At 44.9% G+C, this 25,573-nt stretch overlaps 1 protein-coding gene across 4 annotated transcripts in view; it reads left to right on the forward strand.

Annotated features, from left to right (window-relative positions):
- Positions 1-25,573, forward strand: part of MRAS (muscle RAS oncogene homolog) — a 71,687-nt gene that overhangs the window by 18,047 nt on the left and 28,067 nt on the right. For all 4 annotated transcript variants that reach the window (XM_047783216.1, XM_047783207.1, XM_047783226.1 and 1 more), the window contains exon 2: positions 7,823-8,033. In XM_047783216.1, the coding sequence (XP_047639172.1) occupies positions 7,841-8,033 (193 nt within the window). In that variant the 5' untranslated portion in view covers positions 7,823-7,840. The remainder of the gene's footprint in view (positions 1-7,822; positions 8,034-25,573) is intronic.

Consider the following 25,573-nt stretch of genomic DNA (forward strand, 5'->3'; position numbering starts at 1 on the left):
AAACAAAAGCATTCTAAGACTGAGCTGGAAAGAGGACTGTGATGGACTCTGGTGTCTGCCATGGCTCTGGGAATGGGGAGAGGGGAGGCACCCATGCCGCATACTCACCATCTACACCTGATAATGTTTAAGGTCCTGTACAGCATAAAATAACACTCATGGTTGGGTTGATGGATAAGTCTCACTAATCGAGTGAACTGACTGCGCAGGTGGCTTCTTGGAGAGGTTGAAGGATGCAGTGACAGTGCTGGGCTAGGATTTGCAAAGGGCTGTTGCAAAGTCTTGGGGAGGGGAGAGTGGAGGCCAAGTGGCGAGACCCCTGGCGGGGCTGCTCACCATTTATGCACTGTCTGCAAATCAGCAGTCCTGGGGAAACTGCCCATTTCTGGGAATTGTGCAGAAGGGAAGGGCAGCTCCTGGAATGCAGAGCCATTTCCTCCACATGGGTTGGGTCACTCCCCCCAGTGTGTCCTTATCCCCCTCAGCTGGGCACACCCAGACATCGCAGAGATGAGATTAGCTTCCCAGGGTTGATTCAGCCCAATGTGAATGAAAGTCTGTTTACTCTCCCAAGAACTCCATTAATAATGAATGTGCCCCCTCGTCTAGCTTCACTTACCAGAAAGCTTGTAGTTTGACTGATGGGGTGAGAGGGGATCTTTGAAATAATTGAAATATAGAGAAGCAGAAACAGTGAAAACTGAACCTTCAACTAAGTTGGCAGCATCTTTGGGAGAGGCTCTGGTTTGACCACTGCCACACCTGTAAGAATCTGTGGTCTTATAGTCAGGGATGATGAAGAATATCCCTTTGGGTTATGAATCACAAAGACAATCAAAGAAAGTCCTGTGATGCTGCAAAATGAATTACTAAAACAATTGTAGGCAGTGAGGCATGATGATTCCAAGCCTGAACTTTGGTGTCTGACCAGTCCACTGCCAGTGCCCACTAAATGGTGAGGGTCATTACTGCTGCGTAGCCTCTCCCGGACACCATTTCTTCTGGCCAGGACTGTAGACACCACTGCTCTGGAAGTGGTGCTGGGAGGATTGTGCACATGGAGAGGCCAGGAGCTCCCCTTGTGGCTCAGCAGAAACAAATCTGACTAGCATCCATGAGGATGCAGGTTTGATCCCTGGCCTTGCACAGTGGGTTAAGGATCCGGGGTTGCTGTGAGCTGTGGTGTAGGTTGCAGATGCGACTTGGATCCCAGGATGCTATGGCTGTGGCATAGGCTGGCAGCTACAGCTCTGATATGACCCCTAGCCTGGGAACCTCCATATGCCACAGTTGCGGCCCTAAAAAAAAAAAAAAAGGAAGAAAGAAAAATGAGCAGTGTTCGGGACTATTTTTTGGGGAAACAAGCTCTGAGGAAGCCATGGAAACTGGAACTTGGGGAGACGCAGGCAGAGTTGGTGAGGGATAATAACCACTTGGGCACTGCTGTTTTGGGGAGGCTGCTGGGGCCCACTGCTAGGTCCTAGGCATTTGCACCTGTTACTGTGTTGGGTCCTCTGGAAGCCCTATGCAGTACAGGTACCCTGAGGGCTGTGGATGGGGCAGGCAAGGGGTCCAGATCACTGTGGTCCAGCACCTTGGAGGGAGCCCAGGGACTCAGCTACTTTGCATATCAGTGCAAATATGCCCTTAGGTGGGGAGGGGGAGGACTCCAGGTTTTTTCCCCCTGAGGCCTTACACATTCTTAAGGATCCTGTTCCATGGTTGGGGAAACCAAGTTTCCTGAAAGTTAAGAAACTTGCTCCAGGGCACACAGGGAGTCCATATCAGGTTGGAAAACTTAAGCTCCCTGGCTGCAGAGTCCAAGGCTATTACTGACCTCCCCACCCCCACCCCAAGCTGCCCCCATGAGAATGGAGGGGGCTTTGCATGAGATTTCCCAAGAGGTCTTAGGACCCCCTCCAAGCACACTTTGAAACTGTTGGGTGAAAAGTTATTCTGGGGTCATGGGTCTACATTCCCCCAACCTCCCAGGGGGCATGAGCCTACCCTGTCAAAAGGGCAGATGTCATGTCCTGCTTCTCAGCTCACGGGACAGCTGGGCAGGTAGAAGGATGCCTTGGGGCAGTATGCAGTGTCAGTCAATGAATATACCCCAAGGTTCCCATTTTGGGCCGTACTTTGTCCTGTGAGAGGCCAGGGATTAAGGAGAGGTGGCTGTTGTCCTCATGCAGCTTCCCAGTTGCTGTGAAGGTGAATCTGCCATTCAGGAAGCAACTTCAAACCATGCAAGACAGTGCTAACCGTGGTGAGAGGAAGAGAGCAAAAGGCCACCAAAAAAAAGCTCATGTCTCAGCTGAAAGATGCCTAGAGTTTTCATATACACGTTATTAAAATTGGCGACGCAGTGATACTGCCTTATTTAGGAAGAAGTTTCCAGTATGAGCCAGAGTTTGGGTTGCCCGTGGATTGGGAGGGGCGCTGGGAGCGGTGGTTGCCATGGGAACCAGTGCTCCACCACCTCCTCCGCCCAATGGCTGCTGTTCCAAAAGTTGGTTTCTGAGTGGAGCCGGCTGCCTGGAACCTCAGAGCTATTTCCCATGGAAACAATGTTCTAAATGATGGGTGACGTTCCCACACAAGCCTATTTAATGCGACTGCAAGGGAGCTGAGGTGGCAGTGGGGCTTCTAATGGGGGAAGGGCCAGAGGCTGGGAATCGCCTAGCCTCAGAGCCAGGCAGGGAGGGGGACTGTGGGTCTGTCTCTTCTGGGAACAGAACAAAGTAAACAAGGCGCGAGAACAAACATTGGAGCACCTTCTCTAAGCTGGGCACATCTCATATATTTTAATTTAATGCTTAGAGCAATCCTGCAAAGGATCATTCTCTGACCAACCACATCTTACAAATCAAATGCTGAGGCTGTGAACGTGACTTAACCAAGGTCCCTGGACTGGTCAATGGGAGCATATTGGGTGTGGAAAACTGGTGGGGAAACTTTAAAGAGAATCCCAGGTCCATCTCTTCCACCCTCCCATCTCGAAGGGGCTCTCCATGACCCCCAAATGGTGAAGGACCAACATTCTAGAAAGATCTCCAAGGTGCTGTCTAGTTGAGTAGACTGGCGAGGAAAGAGATGTAAATGGAAGCAGTTTGCTCCTTAATCACCAACCACCTTTTTCTCCTGTGGTGACTTTCATCATAGTCTGTGGTGAATTAAAAAAATCTTTCCCCACACCACGGGAGATTGGCCGATTTTGTAGGAGTGCGGTGCACAACCCTTGGTGTTTTGACTGCCCTCCCCGTTTACAAAGAGATCATTTATTTAGTCAGCGATCATTTTGGGGGAGGTTGAAGACTGGAAAAACAAGTACATCAGGAGAAGATGGGCTGAGAGCCCTCATGGATTGAGGGGTTTTCTGGACTCATTGTCCTACCTTTGCAAATCCTCTTTTCCTCCTGGACACACACTCGCTTCCAGGAAGGGTCTTATCTCTGTGACTGGTCTGATTCGGGAGAGGGAGGCAAACAGTCCCAAGCCCTGGCTGGGAGAACTGCCCTGAGCCCTCTCTGCATGGGAAAGCCAGCGCTGTGGCTGGTGGGTTGTTCAGAAAGGCCACTATTGGCCCCCGGGTTCCTCCAGCTAGGATCTGTCCTTACTGGGCCAGGACTTGGTGATACAGGGAGGGCAAGATGCTTCCCTGCCTGTTGTGCACAGTAAGTGTAGAGGATGTCAAGTGTGATGGTGGGCTCTGCACCAGGAACTGCAAGCGCATAGGGGGTCCCTCCCACAGGAGGCAGTTCCTGGGCCTGAGCCCAACCTGTGAAGAGGTAAGAGGGTGCAGCACAGGTTCCATGGGAGAGGTCATCAACAGCAGCCGGTGACAACCTTGAATGTCCCATGAAGGGACCAGGACTTGACCCATCAGCTATGTGAAGCACTAAAGCGTTTTTCCCCTTTGAAGCACCCAGTACAATGTTTGTGTTAATGGTGCATTCTAACCCTGTTCCATTGAGTCTGAGTTGGGAGGGAACCATGAATTGGCTCTGCGTGGTCTCTTGGGGCTCAACCCCTGAGTGCAGGGCAGTGTGAAAGGAAGGGGGGCCCTCATCCGACTGTTTCCTGGCAGCTGCCTTGCTTGGCAAGCAGAGGGCAATTTTTATCAGGCCCTCAGGTGACTGTGCTGTGGGTGGTCTGAATACCGCCTCAGAGGTCAAGTTCATGTTCTTTTTCATATTTACTAGTGTATTTCTTATCTTGTTTTATTTTGAGAAGAAAATCCAGAGAAACAGTTTTCCTTCTCAATACCTTCCCACGCACTTAGTCTTTTTTTCTTCATGTTGCTTCCAGCAGAGAATGGAAGGAAGCTTTAATTTTTACTTATTTAATTTTATTTTTTATTGAGGTATAGTTGATTTACAGTATTATATTAGTTTCAAGTGTACAACATTGTGATTCAAAATTTTTATTGCTCATACTCCATTTAAAGCTATTATAAAATATTGGCTATATTCCCTCTGCAGTACATTATATCCTTGGAGCCTATTTATTTTATACATAGTAGTTTATACCTCTTTGGAAAGGAGATATACTTTTTTTTTTTTTTGTCTTTTTCTGCGGCCGCACCCATGGCATATGGAGGTTCCCAGGCTAGGGGTCTAATCGAGCTATTGCCGCCAGCCTAAGCCACAGCCACAGCAATGCAGAATCCGAGCCACGTCTGCGACCTTCACCACAGCTCACGGCAACGCAGGATCCCTGATCCACTGAGCAAGGCGAGGGATTGAACCCGAAACCTCATGGTTCCTAGTCAGATTCACTTCCACTGCACCACAACGGGAACTCCAGAAAGGAGCTTTAAAAACAGCCTCTTTCAGGGGTTCTCTTGTGGCACAGCAGGTAAGGATCTGGCATTGTCACTGCAGCAGCTCAGGTCCCTACTGTGGTGAGGGTCCAATCCCTGGCCTGGGAATCCCACGTGTTACAGGTGCAACCAAAAAAAAAAATTTTTTTTTAATTAAAAATTTTTCTAAAGTAGCTTCTGTTGGAGTGTGGGTTAATGATTCAGCTTGTCTCTAGGGAGGTGCCGGTTTGATCCCTAGCCTATCACAGTGGGTTAAGGATCTGGCATTGCTACACTGTGGCATAGGTCGCAGCTCTGGCTTGGATTCGATTCCCAGCCTGGAAACTTCCCTATACTACAGGTGTGGCCTGAAAAAGAAAAAAAGAGTAGACACATTCGAATGTTCTCCCCAGGTTAAGGAAGGGCAATGAGGAATGGACACAAGCTCCCCGACCTGAGAGGCAAAGAGGAGAGGGTGCTGACCCTTGCCCTCCTCCCCATTTCTGTCTCCCTCAACTCCCCTCTGACCCTTTTGGACTACCAGCTCTGTCACATGGGAGAGCTCAGCTTATCCCCACATCACCCCTTCCTAGGGGGATGGGGCACCAGTTGCTGGGGCACCAGTTGCTGGGGCTCAGCTGGCTCCTGGTTCTGTCCTGCACCAAAGGGGCTTAAATCCTCACTCAAAGGGGAGGGAATCGCACATTTTCAGCTGACCCGAATATTTTATTTGATGGAAACATTTTAATATCAGCCAGCTTTTCCAATATGCAAATATAATACATGCTTGTTGTAGAAAATTGAAAATTTGAGAAAGTGCCCCCAAATCTGCCTTGGAGAGAGTTATATGCCAAGAACCACACTAGAGGTGTAGATTCCTATATAGGTGACTTTGTGGAAGTGGCATCATATGTACTTGCTATTTTGCAGCTTGGTTTTTTTTTTCCATGTACATAATTTTTTTAAAATTTTGTAATGATTTTTATTTTTTCCGTCATAGCTGGTTTACAGTGTTCTGTCGATTTTCTATTGTACCGCAAGGTGATCCAGTCACACATACATGTATACATTCTTTTTTCTCGCATTATCCTGCTTTTCATGTATGTTATAAACTTTTTCTAGGTTAGTGAATATCTTTTTAACGGCCACATAGTATTGTATTGTAGAGAAAAGCCTTTTCTTTAACTTCCTCCCTTCACTAAGTTATTTCCATTTTTTCCCTGTTCTTAACATCTTGTGCACTTGACTATCTCCTTAGAATACGTTCTCACATGTGGTATGGCTTTGAGAAAGGATAGGTCTGTTTTAAATTTGGGTATATTTATGCAAGTGCGCTCTCTGTCCAGTTTGGACAGATTTACACTCTCACCCACAGTGTATAAAAGTGCCTACTTCCCCCGCACTGCAGGGAAATCCTAAATGTCAACATCAAGCTTCAGTAACTGCAAAGGGTTATGCAATGACTCTTGTCTGTAGCCCCACACAAATCAGCATGGCCACATAACCTGCATTTGTGTCCAACACCCTTTCTGGTGAAATCTAGAATGGAGGACTCTTTTAGAGCTGAGAACAACTATAAAGACCCAGCCCTTTAATCTATTAGGTAAGGAGACGATGGCTCAGTTGTTGGCCTTCCCATGCAGCAGTGATGCACACGGATACCCAGTTCGTTGCCGCCCCCACCCCCCTGCCCCATGCCTCCTCCCCTCCTTCTACGAGCCGCGGAGCTACCCAGGAGTGCCCACCAGACGTGGTTTGTGTTTCTCCCCGGCAGAGTCTGCAGTTAGCAGCTTAGGGCCCTGACAGCACCCTTAAATTTTTCTTTAGGTGACTCTCCCCCTGCCTCCCCCACCAATGTTTAGCCTTTGGCGCTGTCAACCTCCTCCTTCTGGAAACTCTGGGTTTCCCTCATTGCGACAGATCCTGGCTTCCCTCCTATTTTTCAGAGCGCTCCTTCCATGTTTGCTGCACGCCTCTCCTCTTTGCCACTTTGTGATGCAGTTTCAAAAGGTCGCTCTTCACTTCTTTGCCGTCACCTCTTCACAATCAGTTCTTATCTGTTCAGGCTCAGTTGTTCTTTAGAATCCTGGTCCCACATTGCCAGCCCCTACCTCGTCAGCTGAGCTAGTCACCTTAGCTTAGTATTTCTCAACCTTGGCACTACTGATATTTTAGGATGGATAATAATGTGTTGGGCAGGGAGGGTGTTTTCCAGGGCCTTCTAGGATGTTTAGCAGCATCCCCGGCCTCCGCTGACTAGATGTAGGCAGCACCCACTTGGTTTTGGCAACTCGAAATATCTCCAGACATTGCAAATATGCCTGGGGGGCAAAAGTGCCTCTGGTTGACAACTGCTGCCTTCACTGGGCTCAACATCATCAAAATAAAACTTATCCTCCATCCTCCTCTTCCTCCTCCCCTACTGAAACAGAGGTTGACCAGATGTCATGAGATTCCAGCATGACCTCCTGGGTGATGCAGGGCAAGGAGACCAGAGAACAGAGCCAGGATCACAGGATTCTGAGAGTCAGCAGGGGCTTAGAGGCCCCTGTGCTAAGCTTGAGCTCAGACAGCCTCCCATCCTTCTCAGCACCGCAGTCCTATGTCCAGAGCTGATGTGAGCCTCTGTGTCCTCCCTGCTTACACGAACGCCCGCATATTTGGCTGTGCCTGTACCAGGACAGGGTGAAATCTAGTGGTGGAAATATTTCTTTGGCATAGCTTTCGGCTGGTTAAAGGCCACGTGACATCTAGGAGTATTAAGTTCCCAAGACTGGAACTGGCACATAGATGCTGTTCAACAAATGATTGAATAAATCATTTCAACAGTGATTGTCTCTGGGTGAGGGATCAGGGGTAACAGTTCTGTTTTCTTTTGTTTATTTCTTCATTTTCAAAACTCTCTACAATTAGGAGTATTTATTACTCTATAAGAAGGGAGGAAACCCCATGCATAGATACCTCCCCTGAGTCAGAGAGAAAGAAGCCCCCTGCCTCATTCCACCTGTCTTGCCTCCCCAGGTCTGACCTACCAGCAACATGGCAACCAGTGCTGTCCCCAGTGACAACCTCCCCACATACAAGCTGGTGGTGGTGGGAGACGGGGGCGTAGGCAAGAGTGCCCTCACCATCCAGTTTTTCCAGAAGATCTTTGTGCCTGACTATGACCCCACCATTGAAGACTCCTACCTGAAACACACCGAGATTGACAATCAATGGGCCATCTTGGACGGTGAGACTTTGAGATTTGATGACAGCCCTGCATGGGGATGGGGCGTTAGCTCAGGGGTCAGGGAAAGTTGACAGGCTTTAGCAGGGTGTGCTGGTCTTGATTGGGTTGCCATCATGGGATGGTTGATATAAGGCCGTGTACGTTTTCCAGGGTGAATTCTGAGCAGCTTTGTGGAAACCAAAATGTGCTTTCAACAAAGAGGGAAGGCTGGTGTCATGCCCACTCAGCGGCACCACGTTTGTTATTTCTCACTGATCAGAAGCTCTGATGAACGTTTACAGATATCTCCAGCTAAATGAAAAGAGAGAAATCAGGAATTCCCATTGTGGCTCAGTGGTGATGAACCTGACTAGTGTCCATGAGGGTGTGGGATTGATCCCAAGCCTTGCTCAGTGGGTTAAAGATCCAGCATTGCTGTGAGCTGTGGTGTGGCTGCAAGACATTGCATTGCTATGGCTGTGGTGTAGGCTGGTAGCTGCAGCTCCGATTTGACCTCTCGCCTGGAAACTTCCATGTGCTGAGGGTGCGGCCCTAAAAAAACAAACAAAAAGAGGGAAATCAATTTTTTTCGTAATAAGCATAGTTTATTTAGTAATTGTCCCTGGGGAAGGATAGGGAATCTTGTATCTGACATTGTGTTTCTAGTTTAGTCTAAGTTGTCTTGAATAGGGTCTCAAAGTTTGGTCCAGCCACAGCATCAGGGAACATATCAGAAATGAAAACTCTCAAGCCCTAATGATTCAGAAATTCTGAGGGTGGGGCCCAGCAATCTGTGTTTTAGCAAACCGTCCCAGTGATGCTGAAGTTAGAGAACCGCTGTTCTAGATGCTTCCTGATTATTACTTTATTACTGTCTGAGTCTTGAAGCAAAGAATCATTAATCATAGAATGTCTTTCCAGGAGGGGAGCTTTGAAAACCTCGGGAATGCACTCTATCAGACGTGTGATTTACAGTTATTTTTCCAGTCTTCAGCTTTTTTTTAGTTTTCTTAATGGTGTCTTTCAAAGACAAGAGTTTTAAATTTTGATGAAGTTCAGTTTATCAGTTTGTTCTTTTATGGATTGTGCTTCTGGTGTTGGATCTGAGAAACCTTTGCCAAACCCAAGATCACAAAGGTTTTCTCCTAAGTTTTCTTTTAGACGTTTAAGGGTTTTAGGTTTTACATTTAGGTTTATGATCTACCCTGTGTTAATTTTGGTATATGGTGTGAGGTAAGGGATAAAGTTCATCTTTTTGGTGTATAGATATGCAACTGTTCCAGCTTTGTTTGTTGAAGAGATTGTTCTCCCCCCCATCAACTTTTTTGTAACTTTGATAAAAATCAGTTGTCTGCATACTCTGTTTGTTTGATCTGTTGTCTATTTCCAATAGCATACTATCTTAGTAGCTGTAGCTTTATAATAAGCCTTGAAATCAGGTACTGGTAAATCTCCAACTTCATTCGTTTTCAAAGTTGTTTTGGCTAACCCAGGTCCTTTGCATTTTCATATGAATCTTAGACTCAGTTAAATTCTAAAATTCTAGATTTTGATTGAGATTATGTTGAATTTATGGATCAGTTTGAGGAGAACTGACGTCCTAATGATGTTGAGCCTTCCAACTCATGAACAGGGTACATCTTTCCATTTAAGTCTTCTTTTTTAATTCTCTCATCGAGAATGTTTTGTAGTTTTGGGTGCATAGGTCTTTTACATACTTCATCAATTTATAGCTCCCTCTGTATTATAAATGATGTTGGTTCTTTATTTGAGTTTTCAATAATTTATTGCCAGTGTATAGAAATACAATATAATTTTATATATTGTAACCTGAAACCTTGATAATTACTTATTGGTGCTAGTGGCTTTTTTGTAGATTCTACTGGGTTTTCTACAGAGATGATCATGTCTATGAGTAAAGACAGTTTTACTTCTTCTTTTCCATCTGGATGACTTCTATTTCTTTTTCTTGCCTTATTTCACTGACTTAAAGACATACTTGTCTTGTCCTTGATCCTAAGGAGAAAGCTTCTAGTCTTTCAGCACTAAGTATGATGTTGGAGGTGGGGTTGGGGGATGCACTGGGGGTTCGGGTTGGAAATACTATAAAATTTGGTTGCAATGATCGTTGTACAACTATAAATGTAATTGAGTAATAAAAAATGCTATTTAAAAAAAAAAGGCATGATGTTAGCTGTAGGGTTTTTAAAAATGTGCTTTATCAGGTTGAGGAAGTTCCTTTCTATTCCTAGTCTTCAGAGAGTTTTTATCAGGTGTGGGTGTTGGATATTGCCAAATACTTTTTCTCTGTCTATTGAAATAATCACATGGGGTTTTCTTTTTTTAGTTTTTAATATGGTAAATTACATTGCTTACTTTTTCTAATGTTAAACCAACATTGTATTCCTGGGATAAATCCCACTTGTTTAGAAGCATTGCATCTGTGTTCTTGGGAAATATTGGTCTTAGTTTTCCTGTAATGTCTGAGTAATGCTGGCTTTATAGAATGACTTGAGAAGTATGCACACTTCAATTTTCTGGACGACCTTGACCAATATTGTTGTTAAATATTCCTTAAATGTTTAGTAGAGTTCACCTGTGAAGACTTCTGGGCTTGAAGTTTTCTTTGTAGGAAGGTTTTTAACTACAAATACAATTTCTTTTTCTTTTTTTCTTTCTTGCTTTTTAGGGCTGCATGTGGAAGTTCCTGGGGTAGGGGTCAAATTGGAGCTACAGCTGCTGGCCTATACAACAGCCACTGCAACGCAGGATCTGATCTGCATCTGTGATCTACACTGCAGCTCACAGCAACACTGGATCCTTAACCTGCTGAGCAAGGCCAGGGATCAACCCTGCATCCTCATGGATACTAGTCAGATTTGTTTCCTCTGTACCACAGTGGGCACAACTCCTCAATTTCTTTAATAGATATAGGGATATTCAGGTTATCTGTTTCTTCTCCAGTGACCTTTTGTAGTTTGTAAATCTCAAAAACTTGATCAGCTCATCAGAGTTAGCAAATTTATTGGCATCAGCATTGTTTTCGTATTATCCTGTTATAATCCGTAGACTGTAGCACTGTTACCTCTCTCCTTTCTCATATTGATAATTTATGTCTTTTCTTTTTTCTGAATCAGGATGGCTAGAGATGTATCAATGTCATTAATTTTCAGAAAGAATCAACTTTTGAGTCAGATTTTTCCCCTTTGGTTCTATTGATATCCTCTCTTATGTTTATTATTTCCTTTTGCCTGCCTACTTTGAATTTCATTTGCTCTACTTTTTCTAACTTCTTAAAGCAGTGGCTGATGGCATTGCTTGACCATTTCTTCATTAATAAGATATTCATTTTGCTGCTATAAATTCCCCCAACAACTCATTTAGCTCTGTCCCACAAATTTTAATATGTTGTATTTTCATTTTCATTAGGTTAAAAATACTTTTAAATTTCCCCTTTGATATCTTCTTTGACCCATAGGTTATTTAAAAGTACATTATTTAGTTTCAACTATTTTGGAATTTTCCAGACATCTTTCCATCGTTGATTTCTATTTTAATTTCATTTTGTCAGAGAACATACAGTATATTATTCGAATTCTTTAAAACTTACTGAAGCTTGTTTTATGACTCAGGATATGGTCTATCTTGGTAAATGTTCCATGTGCACATGAAAAGAATGTGTATCCTGCTGTTGTTGGGTGGGGTGTCCTATGAATGTCAATTAGATCAAGCTGGTAGATAGTGTCCTCTAAGACTTCTGTATCCTTATTGATTTTCCATCTACTTGTTCTGTCAATGATTGGGAGAAGGATGTTGAATTTCAGAGTATAACTGTGGATTCGCCTGTTTTTTTCCTTTTGGTTTGATTAGCTTTTGCTGCATTTATTTCTGACACTCTCTTGTTAAGTGCATACATGTTTAGGATGGATACATCCCCTGGATGAATTGACCTTTTATTACTACAAAATGACGTTCTTTATTCCTGGGTTTCCCCTCCCAGCACTGGGGCCTAGAAGCCCTCTGAGGGCAGTAAACCGGATAGTCGTAGGTGCCCTCCCCTCTTTCATACCCCATCTCTCAGGGGTCAGTGTCCTTTGTTGCCTGATGTCCAGTGTCTTGAAATCCAGTTTCGTATACTTTGTTTTTTGGTTGTTTTTGAGAAGATAAATCTGGTCCATCTTGGTTAGAACCAGAACCAAATCATCTCTTAAAAAGAATAAAATGGAAGTTCCCTGGTGGCCCACTGGTTAAAGACTCAGCATTGTCACTATTGTGGCTTGAGTTACTGCTGTGTCTTGGGTTTGATCTCCGACCTGGGAACTTCTGTATGCCACAGGCATGACCAAAAAAAAAAAAAAAAAGGATAACTTTGTGTATATACTAAAAAACACTGACTTGTACATTTTAAAGGGCAACTATTATGGTATTTGAGTTACACTTAATTTTCATTATATTTTATTTTTTGGACACAGCACGCAGTAGCTTGATGTGGGATCTCAGTTCGCAGACCAGGAATTGAACCTGGGCCTTAGCAGTGAAAGCACTGAATCCCAACCACTAGACCACCAAGGAACTCACTATACCATAATTTTAATTTATTTATTGTGTTTTTTTGAATGCAACATTATTCTTTATTTTCTTTTTTTTTAGCATGAACAGTTTTCTCATAGCATTTGAATTATAGACAGTATTAATACTGTCAATAATTTTAGTATTTTAGTAATAGACATAATTGTATTAGAGCCAATGAGATTATCATTCACCTTTTTTTTTTTTTCTTTTTAGGCACACTTGTGGCATAAAGAAGTTCCCAGGCTAGGAGTTGAATCAGAGCTACAGATGCTGGCCTATACCACAGCTATAGCAACACCAGATCTGAGCCACGTCTTCAATCTATACCACAGCTCACGGCAGCACTGGATCCTTAATCCACTGAGCAAAGCCAGGGATCGAGCCCACGTCCTCATGGATGCTAGTCGGGTTCATAACCCACTGAGCCACAATGGGAACTCCCAGCTTTACCATAATTTTTAAAAGCACCATCCTTCAGGGCTTGCCCTGGAATTTGCAACAGTTCTACCAAGCACATTCCCATCTCAGGCATTTGTATTTGATGTTCTCTCTGCTGAGCATGTTCTTCCTGCAGAAATATAGTCTCATTCATTTAGGTCTCTGTTTAAGGGTCCCCTTACCTGAGAGGTCTTCCCTGCACTAGCACCCACCTCACCCCTCTCACCCCTGTCACTTCCACTCCCCTGCCCAACTCTTTTTCTTTATTCTTCCTCTTACTGTTGAACATATATTTATATGTGTTCAATATACTTATTTGTGTGCGTTTCCATTGCTCCCCATTAAAATATAAATTTATGAGCACAGGGACTTTATTTACTACTCTATCCTCAGCCTCTAGAATACTGCTTGGCTTATGGTAAATCCTCAGTAAATGCCTATGGAATGAATGAATGAATGAGTCCTGAACAATAATTGTATAATCGCAGGTTTGATGTGCTAGCTATATTATTTGCTAACTCATGTCAAAATAAATACATGTAACTATTAAAATTTAAAACATGTTTACACACTTTCTAAAATCATCTTGTGCATCACCCATTTGAATATATACCACACTTTAGGGTATACTGAGTTAAAGAAAGATAAACAGTTTCTTTTTTTTCTTTTTTTGTCTTTTTAGGGCCGTACCAGTGGCATATGGAAGTTCCCAGGCTAGGGGTTGAATTGGAGCTACAGCTGATGGCCACAGCAACTTGGGACCCTAGCTTGTCTTCGACCTTCAGCACAGCTCATGGCAATGCCAGATCCTTAACCCACTGAGCAAGGCCATGGATTGAACCTGAGTCTTCATGGATACTAGTCGGGTTTGTTAACCACTGAGCCAGTATGGGAACTCCAGATAAACAGTTTCTTTACTGCAGGGCTTGAAAGAATCTTCAAGGAGTTCCCGTCGTGGTGCAGTGGTTAACGAATCCGACTAGGAACCATGAGGTTGCGGGTTCGATCCCTGCCCTTGCTCAGTGGGTTAACGATCCGGCGTTGCCATGAGCTGTGGTGTAGGTTGCAGACGCGGCTTGGATCCCGCATGGCTGTGGCTGGGGTGTAGGCCAGCGGCTACAGCTCCGATTAGATCCCTAGCCTGGGAACCTCCATATGCCGCGGGAGTGGCCCAAGAAATAGCAAAAAGACAAAAAAAAAAAAATCTTCAATATATAAACATATGTTAGAAGTATTTTGGAAGGATGGAGTTCCTGTCATGGCTCAGCAGAAACGAACTCAACTAGGAACCATGAGGTTTTAGGTTTGATTCCTGGCCTTGCTCAGTGGGTTAAGGATCTGGCATTGCCATGAGCTGTGGTGTAGGTCACAGACACAGCTTGGATCCTGCGTTGCTGTGGCTGTGGCTGTGGCATAGGCTGGCAGCTGTAGCTCCAATTTGACCCCTAGCCTGGGAACCTCTGTATGCCACGGGTGCAGCCCTGAAAAAAAAAAAGAAAAAAAAATTATATTGGAAGGATATCTTGTCCTTAGGATTTCCCAAAGGACAACTTTTTTGCATGTAATTCTGGGCTATTTCCACAGAAAACAATCTGAAAACCATTGCATAACACATGGAAGAAGATAACCTCATACCTGATAATTAGGTAGAGCTCGGTAAATATTATTTCTCTCTACAGCCATATTAATGTGTCTAACTTTTTAAAAAGTAATTTTGGGGATTAGATTACCCAAAGTTGTTTTCTAAAAAAAATTTTTTTCCTTAAGGGTGCTTCTTAGGAAGATTTTGGGAAAACTTAGCAGTGGAGGCAAGAGAGAGGAAGTACGGCCACGGCATTACTTTCTAAGTATGAATTTGCAAGGCTTGTGTTCTGAAGCTCTGGGCTCCCCTTAGATGTACCCTCTGATCCTGCCAACAAAATCAGGTCTGATTTAGGGTCTGGTCCACCCAGGACTGCCTCAGGAGTAGATACTGGGTTCTAAGATTAGCACATGTCTCTGCTCCATTAGGTCTCGTATTAAGAAAAGGAAAGCTTAAGAGTTCCCATGGTGGCTCAGTAGTAACGAACCCAACTAGTATCCATGAGGACTTGGGTTCGATCCCTGGCACTATTCAGTGGGTTAAGGATCTAGTATTGCCATGTGGTGTAGGTCGCAGACGTGGCTCAGATCTGGCGTTGCTGTGGCTGTGGTGGAGACCAGCAGTTATAGCTCTGATTTGACCCCTAGCCTGGGAACCTCCATATGCCATGGGGGCGGCCCTAAAAAGACTAAAAAAAAAAGAAAAAGAAAAAAGAAAACGAAAGCTTAAAGCATTACAGCTAAATACTAATTAGTCTGGCATTTAAAAGGATGTCCTACATTTGGGGAATTTTAATCAAAGATTGGTTATATTTAGCCTTAGGTGTAACTCTGGACCTTACTGGAGCTGAGCTCTTCTGGGTGGTTCAGAACCCTGGGATGGACGGGACTTTCCCTGACATCCTGCTTCCCCAGAGGCCACAGCATCCTGGGGGAGGTGCGAAGGCTGGGAATTCTGCCAAGTGCTCTGAACCCTGGGGTTTCTCATCTTCCAAATTCCAAAAGAGCAAAAACATGGCAGCTTGGTGGTGATGATGAAGAGGGTGAGACTGTAATGGTATCTGCTGGGCAGTTACTGTGTGGAAGGCCCATGCTCCTCACTTTTAATCCTCACAAGCGCTATTGTGGTAGCTGCTGCTGTTACTGCAGTAAAAATAAAGCACAGGCGCTCCTGCTGTGGCACAACAGGATCAGCAGCATCTTGGGAGCACTAGGACACAGGTTCGATCCCCGGCCCAGCACAGTGCGTTAAGAATTTGGCATTGCCTCCACTGCGGCTTAGGTCATAACTACAGCTTGGCAGCTATGGCTCAGATCTGATCCCTGGCTGGGGAACTGCATATGCCCTGGGGCAACCAAATAAAGCACAGAGAGAGTCACACGGCCAGCTATGGTGTGAACTCCCCTCTGTCTCCTATGCTCTATTAGTATGGCTGGGTAGTAAAACCTCTCTCACTTCACACAGCTGATCCCTGTGCCTCTGGGAATGGAGTTGAAGTCCCAAGGAGAAGGAGAGGTGGCCTGGATGAGCAGGGTCAACAGACCCACTCACCTGCCATTCCAGCTCCCTGCCCAGGTCCTTCAGAGGACCAGGGACTCTGGTTCTGACCTGGATCTCTGAGCAGAGATGCTCAAGCTGGCTCAGGAGGCCTTCTCTGTGACTTCCACACTGAGGATGCTCACAGGCTTCACACTCACAAACCAATTTCTTGTCTTCTTTCAAGGGGTCTCATTACTCTGGTCCCCTCAGAATCTAAGAGACAGGAGATGGCCGACTCAGGGGCCAGCAGCCAGGCTCTCCATGACTGTGGGGCCCCCAACTTTGGAGCAAGCCTGCTCTGAGTTCTTTCCCACAAGGGTTTGGGCCTTCGTCTCACCTTCCACTGTTAAGGACCCAACTCTGGCAGCATCTCTTGTTCAGCTTCTTGGCTTCACCCCTCTGCATCGGGGTTGCATCAGCTCCCTGCCTTCTGGCCCTCCGGCCCCTTCTTCAGGTCTGTGACTTTGGACCCCTCTTTACCCTGGCTGTCATCTGCATGACTCCCCGTACCTTGTCTTCAGGCTTCGGGGATCAGGAAGACCCAAGCCTTAGTCAGAGTCCTGGCGTTTTGTTTTTAATTTTTCGGGTTTTTTTTCAATATATATAACATAAAACTGACCATCTTAAGCATGTTTACGTGGACAGTTCTGCGGCATTAAGTATATTCATACTGCTTTGCAACCATCAAACCATTATCCATCTTCAGAACGTTTTCAGTTTCCTCCAACTGAAGCGCCATACCTATTAAACAACAACCACTGTTCCCCAACCCCCAGCAGCCACCATTTTACTTTCTGTCTCTATGGTTTTGACTATTCTAGGTTCCTCCTTTGAGTGGAAACATACAGTATTTGTCTGCTTGTGACTGGCTTATTTGACTCACCACAGTGGTTCCCCCAAGTTACCATATGTATCAGAATTCCTTTTCCAATAGTATTCCACTGTCTGCCTCCACCATGTTTTGTAGAGCCTTTCACCAGGCAGTGGACATGGGCGCTGTTTCCACCTTTCGGCTGTTGTGAATAAGGCTGCTGCACACATGGGCGCACAGGTATCTTCTCCAGTCCCTGCTTTCCATTGTTTCGTCTTGGAGTTCTTGCCTGCCCATTTTTTCCACTTGCTTGGAGCTGCAAGTCTCCTGAGCTCTGGGGTGTCAGCCCCCTTACTGTCTACCCGAGGAAACTGCAGTGCAGATGGAGAGGTGACTCGCCAGGGTCAGACCTAGCTAGAGGCAGAGCCGGGCCTACGGCTGCCTCACTCACTGAGCACGTCCCACTCCGTCAGCATCCTCCTCCTCTGGCCTAAGTCTCAGGCTGCAGGCTGGGATGTGGACCAGAGCCTCTGCCTGCTTACAATCTGGGCCTTCCCACCCGTGCGGCTGCCAGCCCCACCCTCTGCCCAGCCAGCCTCTGGAAGCTTGCATCTTTCTTCCATCAACAGAGAACAGCAGTCTCCTGACACCCCTTCCCACTTAGGGGCTTTGGGGCCCTTCTCGGCAGCCACTCTGTCCCTGGCGAGGGCTCTGCAAAGAGCAAAAGCCCTAGCTCTCCTCCTGCACCCTCAGAAGCTGGGACATTTCCACACTGGCTTCTGCCCAAACCACAGACACAAGTGCTGTTGTCTTCATGGAGGGGTCTGGACCTAGCTTTTCCCCGAATACTTGAAGCCACATTCTTTCTGGGGAGGCAGGGTTGGTTGCCGGGAGGAGGATGGGGAGGGCAGTGAGAGGACAGGAACATTTTCTAAAGAGATGTTTCTGAGCTGGGGACTTTGCCTGGTGGGCTTCATGCTCAGAAGCGCTAAGGTCAGTTTCGGAGTGGACCCTTCCCCGTGCCGCCTATTAAGAGGGGGTACAGGCAGGGTGCATCCACCCCATCCCCACCCCCCTTCCATGCCGGCAGTGATGTGGGAGGAATTTCCCTCTTTGCTATTATGAGAGAACAGGGCCGGCTGGCCTGAGATTATGCAACTCAGCCCTGCAGGCCTCTGCCTGACCGTTTATCTTGCTTCCATCAGGCATCACCGCTGAATGCTTCCAGGAACACAGAGCTCACTGATCGCCAAGGTGCCTGGGGTGGTGCTTGCTGGTAGAAAGCCCTTCCTTACACTGAGGCCAAGTCACTATTGTTCCTTTTGCCCTCAGCAATGTTAGCAGCTGGACAGGTGCTAGAGCAGGAGGTCTGGGTACCCAGGGGAGGGCTCTTGGGGACACAGGGTGGCAGTGGCAGCAGCAATTTTCCAATGGTACAGAAGTATTTCACCATTTTACCCATCGGTTTGGTAGTACTGGTGCATTCTGGCAGGACCCCATGCTCAGGCCTTCACCAGGATTGCTTTATTTCTTTGTGGCAATTCTGCTACCCTGAGATTAGTGTCTTCACTTGAGAGGTGATCACAGCTGCACTTCAGCCAGAACGCACCAGTACCACTGTACCAGGGGGTAAAAGGGTGAAATACTTCTGTACCACTGGAAAATTGCTGCTGCAGCTGCCACCCTGTGTCCCTAAGAGCCCTCCCCTGGGAACCCAGACCTCCTGTTCCTGAGCCTGTCCAGCAGCCCTCTGACTGGTCAGGCCTATGCAGGGGCGGGAACTAAGACTCAGAGAGGTGAAATAACAAGTCCAAGTTAATGCAGCTAATTAGCACCCCATTCCCTCTGACCCCAAAGCCATGAATAGTTTTCTCTGTGCTCACCTGAGCCCCACTAGCCAACCTTGGAGCTGAGGCCAGTGACCTTGAGTAGGCTGGGCATGGCTAAGGGATAGAGGTCTGTGACCTTCCTTTGCAGGTCACAGCATAGCCTGCAGTCATCATCCCAAACCTGTCAGCACTCTAAACCCCAGGTGGTTGTCCTCTAACTCACACTGATGACAATCAGGTCCTCTACTCCTGCAGTTCATTTTGGTTTTGCCCTGATTTCAGAACTTCTCATGGATTGCTGTTAGCAGTCACGTGATGGTCTGGACTGAGCACACCAGCCATGTTGATCATTTTGAGATCTCACCTGTCTGTACTCCTACCTGCTTCAGGCCCTGGTGCAGCTGCTGTCAGCCTGTTGTCACCAGGCCCCAGGTCTGAGTGACTGGGGACTCCTCTTTCCCTCAAGCATAGACAGCCTCTGGACTGCGTGCCCTCATCCCTGGGGTCTGTGTCCCAACTATAGACCCTCATGGTTGTTGCCAAAAATAAATGAAACATTACAAATTGTAAGCTCCTTGAGGAGACATACTTTGCCACCACTGTATCTGATGCCAGCAGGTGCCTATTAGGTGCTTAGTTATTGTTTTCTGAGTGAGAGAATTTGGCACCTTGTGAAGCTCAGCACATAGTAAGCCTCAGTGGATGCTTTTGTTGTTAGGATTGTTCCAATGTGATTTTTGTTACTATGTAGGGTGGCTTGGTGCTTTTTATAATAGGTCCTGTCACATGTGTCATTGAAGGGTCCCTGACCCATCTGCTTGCATCTGGGGAAGTCCATAGTGAGGCCTGTGCCCCTGACATGGAGCTGACACCTCTCCCCTCCACTGTTGTGTGGATTGATCCCTGAGACTGATGTACCTTGGAGTGTTCACTGGTTCATTCTATAAATACTTCTGGGTACCTGCTGAGTGCCTGGTTCTCTTTGGGATCTGAGGTTGCAGCCGTTGGCAAAGTCAAATCTCTGCTCTCCTGAAGCCTCTGGTAGAACAGGGGAGACAGCATAAACAAATTTATAATGTGTCAAGTGGTGACGAATGCTGTGAAGAAGAATAAGGCAAGATAGAGGAAATAGATCGTGAGAAAGGGGTTACTTACTATCTTACCGATGCTGATCAGGGAAGGTCTTCCTGATGAAGTGTTAGAACAGACACCTGAAGGAGAAAGCTGTGCCTGTACCTGGGGGAAGAGAATCTTGGATGGAGAATCAGGTGCAAGGGCCCTGAGGCAGGGATGTGGGTGGCCTGTTTGTGGAATAGCTAGAAGGCCATGGTGCAGAGGAAGTGAGAGAGAGGCTAATAGGAGAGGTCAGAGAGATGGCTGGGGATAGTGATCTCGTAGGGAAATAAGCCATTGGAGGGTTTTGAGCAGAGAACGTGGTCTAACTGATATTTAGAAGGCTTATTCTGGCTGTGGTGTGGACAATAGACCAGAGGGCAACCAGAGCAGAAGTAAGGAGACCAGTTAAGAGGCTCCTGATGGTACTAGGGCACCAGTAAAGGAGGTGATGAGAAGGAATCTGAATATGTTTTAGAGAAGAAACAACAGAATTTGCTGGTAGAGTGGGATGGGGTGGGAGTAGGAGAAGAAAGAGCCTTTGTCTTGGATAATGTGGTAGAATAGAGTTATGTTTATGAAGATTTGGAAGACTGGGAAAAGCCAGATTGAGGGGGAAATCGAGTCTAATTTTGGATGTGTTAAATCAGAGGTGCCTTTCACATGTACAAATAGAAGTCACACCAGTGTCTGGGGTCTGAAACTGGAGTAAGGGGAGATGTGCAGGCTGGAGATGGAAATATGGGAGTTGCTGCATAAAACCATGAGACGAGAGATGTTTGAAGAAGCGAACATGGTTAGAGAAGGGGTCCCAGGACAGAGCGTGGGGACCCACTGATGCTCAGAGACTGCGTAGGGTCAGAGAAAAAGTGAGAGAGAGTGAAGTACAAGGCCAAGTGCAGAGGTTCTTCAAATAGAGGGAAGCTTCATGGTTCAGTGGATTAAGGATCCAGCATTGCTGTGGCTCTGGTTACTGCTGTGGCATGGGTTTGATCCCTAGCCTAGGAACTTCCACGTGCCACAGGAGCAGCAAAAAAAAAAAAGGAAACATCAAGTGCATCAAATGCTGCTGGCAGGTGGTCTAGCAGGATGAGGGCCACAAAGTGCTTGCAGGATTTAGTGACGTGGAGGACTTAGAAGAGTCGACAAGATCAACTTTGATAGAGTGGCCTGATTATGGTGGGTTCAAGAGAAATTTCAGAGAGAGAGGATGGGATTAAGATGGAGGAAGAGAAGGACTAGAGCTCACCTTCTCTCATAAAAACAACAAAATTACAACCAAATACTGAACAATCTTCAACCAAATGGACTGGAAACTTTCAAAAAGATACCCTACTCCAGAAGACAAAGAGGAGGCCACATCAAGAGGTAGAAGGGGCGATTACATGATATAAGCAACCCCATACCTGCCAGGTGGGAAGCCCACAGACTGGAAAGTAACTATATCACAGAGACTCACCTATAAGAGTGAGAGTTCTGAGCCCCTGGGGATCTGACATTGGAAGAAAGAGCACCCGGAGCATGTGGCATTGAAAGCCATAGGGGCTTGTGAGCAGGAGCTCCACAGGACTGGGGGAAACAGAGACCCCATTCTTGAAAGGTGCAAACAGACTTTCATGTGCACTGGGACCTGAGGCAAAGCAAAGACTCCATGGGAGTCTGGGGTGGACCTGACTGCAGTTCTTGGAAAATTTCCTGGGAAAACAGGGGGTGGCTGTGGATTATTGTGGGGAAAGGACATTGGAAGCAAAGCTCTCAGGAATATTCATCAGTGTGTGTTCCTCTGGAGGTGGCCATTTGGGGAGTTTGGTCCCACCCATCAGCAGTGAGAAGCCCCAGGCCAAACAATAATCTGGGTGGGATCACAGCCCCACCCATCAGAGGTGGGATCATAAGCACCACCCTCCAGGCACAGAGCCAACTCTAATCTCACCCAGAGACAAAGCCCAACCACCAGAGGGGTAGGAATCAGCCCCACCTAACAGTGGGCAGTTCCTCCCATCAGGAAGCCTACAGCAAGCCCCCGTAATGAATTCGGCCACAAGGGGTGCAGACATCAGAAGTAAGAGAGAGCAAGATAATGGAGCAAGAAAAACCCCCAGAAAAACAGCTAAGTGATCTGGATATTATCAGCCTCCAGGAAAAAGACTTTAGATTGATGATGCTGAAGATGATGCAAGACATTGGAAATAAACTGAAGACAAAGATTGATAATTTACAGCAAACAATGAGCAAAGAAATACAAGATTTAAAGACTAAGCAATCAGAAATGCAAAATACAATAACTGAAATAAAAAATTCAGTAGAAACAAGCAACAGCAGGATACAGGAGGCAGAAGAACGAATAAGCAAGGTGGAGGACAGACTAGTGGAAATCACTGATGCAGAACAGAAAAGAGAAAAAGAATTGAAAAGAAATGAAGACAGTCTCAGAGAACTATGGGACAACGTTAAATGCACCAACATCTGTATTATTGGGGTGTCAGAAGCAGAAGAGAGAGAGAAAGGGACAGGAAAAATATTCGAAGAGATAATAGCCGAAAACATCCCTAACATGGGAAATGAACCATTCGCTCAAATCCAGGAAGCACAAAGAGTACCATATAAAATAAACCCAAGGAAGAACACCCTGAGGCAGATATTAATCAAAATGATCACAATTAAAGACAAAGAGAAAATATTAAAAGCAGCTAGGGAAAAGAAACAAATAACATACAAGGGAACCCCAATAAGGTTATTGGCAGATTTTTCAGCAGAAGCTCTGCAGGCCAGAAGGGAGTGCCATGATATACTTAATGTGATGAAAGGAAAAAACCTCCAACCAAGATTACTTTACCCAGCAAGGCACTCATTCAGATTTGAAGGAGAAATCAAAAGCTTCACAGATAAGCAAAAGCTAAGCGAATTCAGCAACACTAAACCAGCCTTACAACAAATGCTAAAGGAACTTCTCTAGGCAGAAAAGAAAAGTCCACAACCAGAAACAAAAATACCACAAATGACAAGGCTCACCAGTAAAGGAATATATACAGTAAAGATAGGTAATCATCCATGTACAATTATGCTACCAAAATCAGAAATCCTGAGAAGAGGAGGGTACACATGCAGAACACTGGAGATGCACTTGGAATTAAGAGGCCAACAACTGAAAATAATCTCATATACATATAGATTCTTATATCAAAACTTCAAGGTAACTGCAAACCAAAAATCTACAATTGATATACACACAAATAAGAAAAATCAACTCAAATACAACACTAAAGATAGTCATCAAACCACAAGAGAAAAGAACAGGAGAAGAAGGGAAGAAAAAAGACCAACAAAAACAAATCCAAAACAGTTAATAAGATGGCAGTAAGAACATACATATCAATAATTCCTTAAATGTAAATGGACTAAATGCCCCAACCAAAATACATAGACTGGCTGAATGAATACAAAACCAAGATCCATATATATGCTATCTTTAAGAGACCCACTTCACTTCTAGGGACACATACAAATTGAAAGTGAGAGGATGGAAGAAAATATTCCATGCAAACAGGAATCAAAAGACAGCCAGACTAGCAATACTCATATCAGACAAAATAGACCTTAAAATAAAGAATAGTATAAGAGACAAAGAAAGACCTTACATAATGATCAAAGGATCAATCCAAGAAGATATAACAATTGTAAATACGTATGCACCCAACATAGGATCACCTCAATGTATAAGACAACTGCTAACAACCTTAAAAGGAGAAATTGACAATAACACAATAATAGCAGGGGACTTTAACACCCCACTTACAGCAATGGACAGATCATTTAGACAGAAAATCAACAAAGAAACACAGGCCCTAAATGAAGCATTAGCCCAGATGGACTTAATAGATATTTATAGGACATTCCATCCAAAAGCAACAGAATACACATTCTTCTCACTGCACACAGAACATTCTCTAGGAGTGATCACATTCTGGGCCACAAATCAAGCCTTGGTAACTTTAAGGAAATTGAAATGCTACCAAGCATCTTTTCCGACCACAATGCTATTCAACTGGAAATCAAAACAGCAAGGAAAAAAAACTGAAAAAAACACAAACACATGGAGACTAAACAACATGCTACTAAACAACAAATGGATCACTGAAGAAATCAAAGAGGAAATTTAAAAATACCTAGAAGCAAATGACAATGAAGATACGACACTTCAAACCCTATGGAATTCAGCAAAAGCAGTTCTAAGAGGGAAGTTTATAGCAATATGAGCCTACCTCAGGAAACAAGAAAAAGTTCAAATAAACAACCTAACTTTTACATCTAAAGCAACTAGAGAGAGGAGAACATATATGACCTAAAGTTAGCAGAAGGAAAGAAATCATAAAGACCAGAGCAGAAATAAAGGAAATAGAAATAAAGAAAACCATAGAAAAGTTCAGTGAAACTAAAAGCTGGTTCCTTGAAAAGATCAAGAAAATTGATAATCCCTTAGCCAGACTTAGCAAGCAAAAAAGAGAGAGGACTCAAATCAATAAAATTAAAAATGGAGTTCCTGTCGTGGCGCAGTGGTTAACGAATCCGACTAGGAACCATGAGGTTGCGAGTTCAGTCCCTGCCCTTGCTCAGTGGGTTAACGATCCGGCATTGCCGTGAGCTATGGTGTAGGTTGCAGACGCGGCTTGGATCCCGCATTGCTATGGCTCTGGCCTAGGCCAGTGGCTACAGTTCCGATTCGAACCCTAGCCTGGGAATCTCCATATGCCGCAGGAGCGGCCCAAAGAAATAGCAAAAAGACAAAAAAATAAAATAAAATAAAATAAAATTAGAAATGAAGGAGAAGTTATAACAGACATCACAGAAATACAAAAGATCATAAGAGACTTCTACATACAACTATATGCCAATAAAATGGAAAACCTCAAATTCTTAGAAATGAACAAATTCTTAGAAAAGTACAATCTTCCAAGACTAAACTAAGATGAAATAGAAAAGATGAATGGACCAATCATAAGTACTGAAATTGAAACTGTGATTAAAAAACTTCCAACAAACAAGAGTCCAGAACCAGATGGCTTCACAGGCAAATTCTTTCAAACATCTTGAGAAGAGCTAACACCTATCCTTATGAAACTATTCCAAGAAGTTGCAGAGGAAGGAACATTCCCAGACTCATTCTATGAGGCCACCATTACCCTGACACCAAAACCAGACAAAGATTCCACAAAAAAAGAAAACTACAGGCCAATTTCACTGATGAACATCGATGCAAAAATCCTCAACAAAATACTAGCAAACCACATCCAACAATACAGTAAAAGGATTATACATCATGTTCAAGTGGGGTTTATCCCAGGGATGCAAGGGTTCTTCAATATCCATAAATCCATCAGTGTGATACACCATATTAACAAACTGAAGACTAAAAACCATACGATCCTCTCAATAGATGCGGAAAAAGCCTTTGACAAAATCCAACACCCATTTCTGATAAAAAAAAAAAAGACCTTCAGAAAGTGGGCATAGAGGGAACCTACCTCAACATAATAAGGCCATATATGACAAACCCACAGCAAACATCATTCTCAATGGTGAAAAGCTGAAAGAAATCCACCTGAGATCAGGAACAAGACAAGGATGTCTGCTCTCGTCACGACTCTTCAACATAGTTTTGGAAGTCCTAGCCACGGCA

Source organism: Phacochoerus africanus, chromosome 1, assembly GCF_016906955.1.
Source record: "Phacochoerus africanus isolate WHEZ1 chromosome 1, ROS_Pafr_v1, whole genome shotgun sequence".
NCBI classification, from domain to species: domain Eukaryota; kingdom Metazoa; phylum Chordata; class Mammalia; order Artiodactyla; family Suidae; genus Phacochoerus; species Phacochoerus africanus.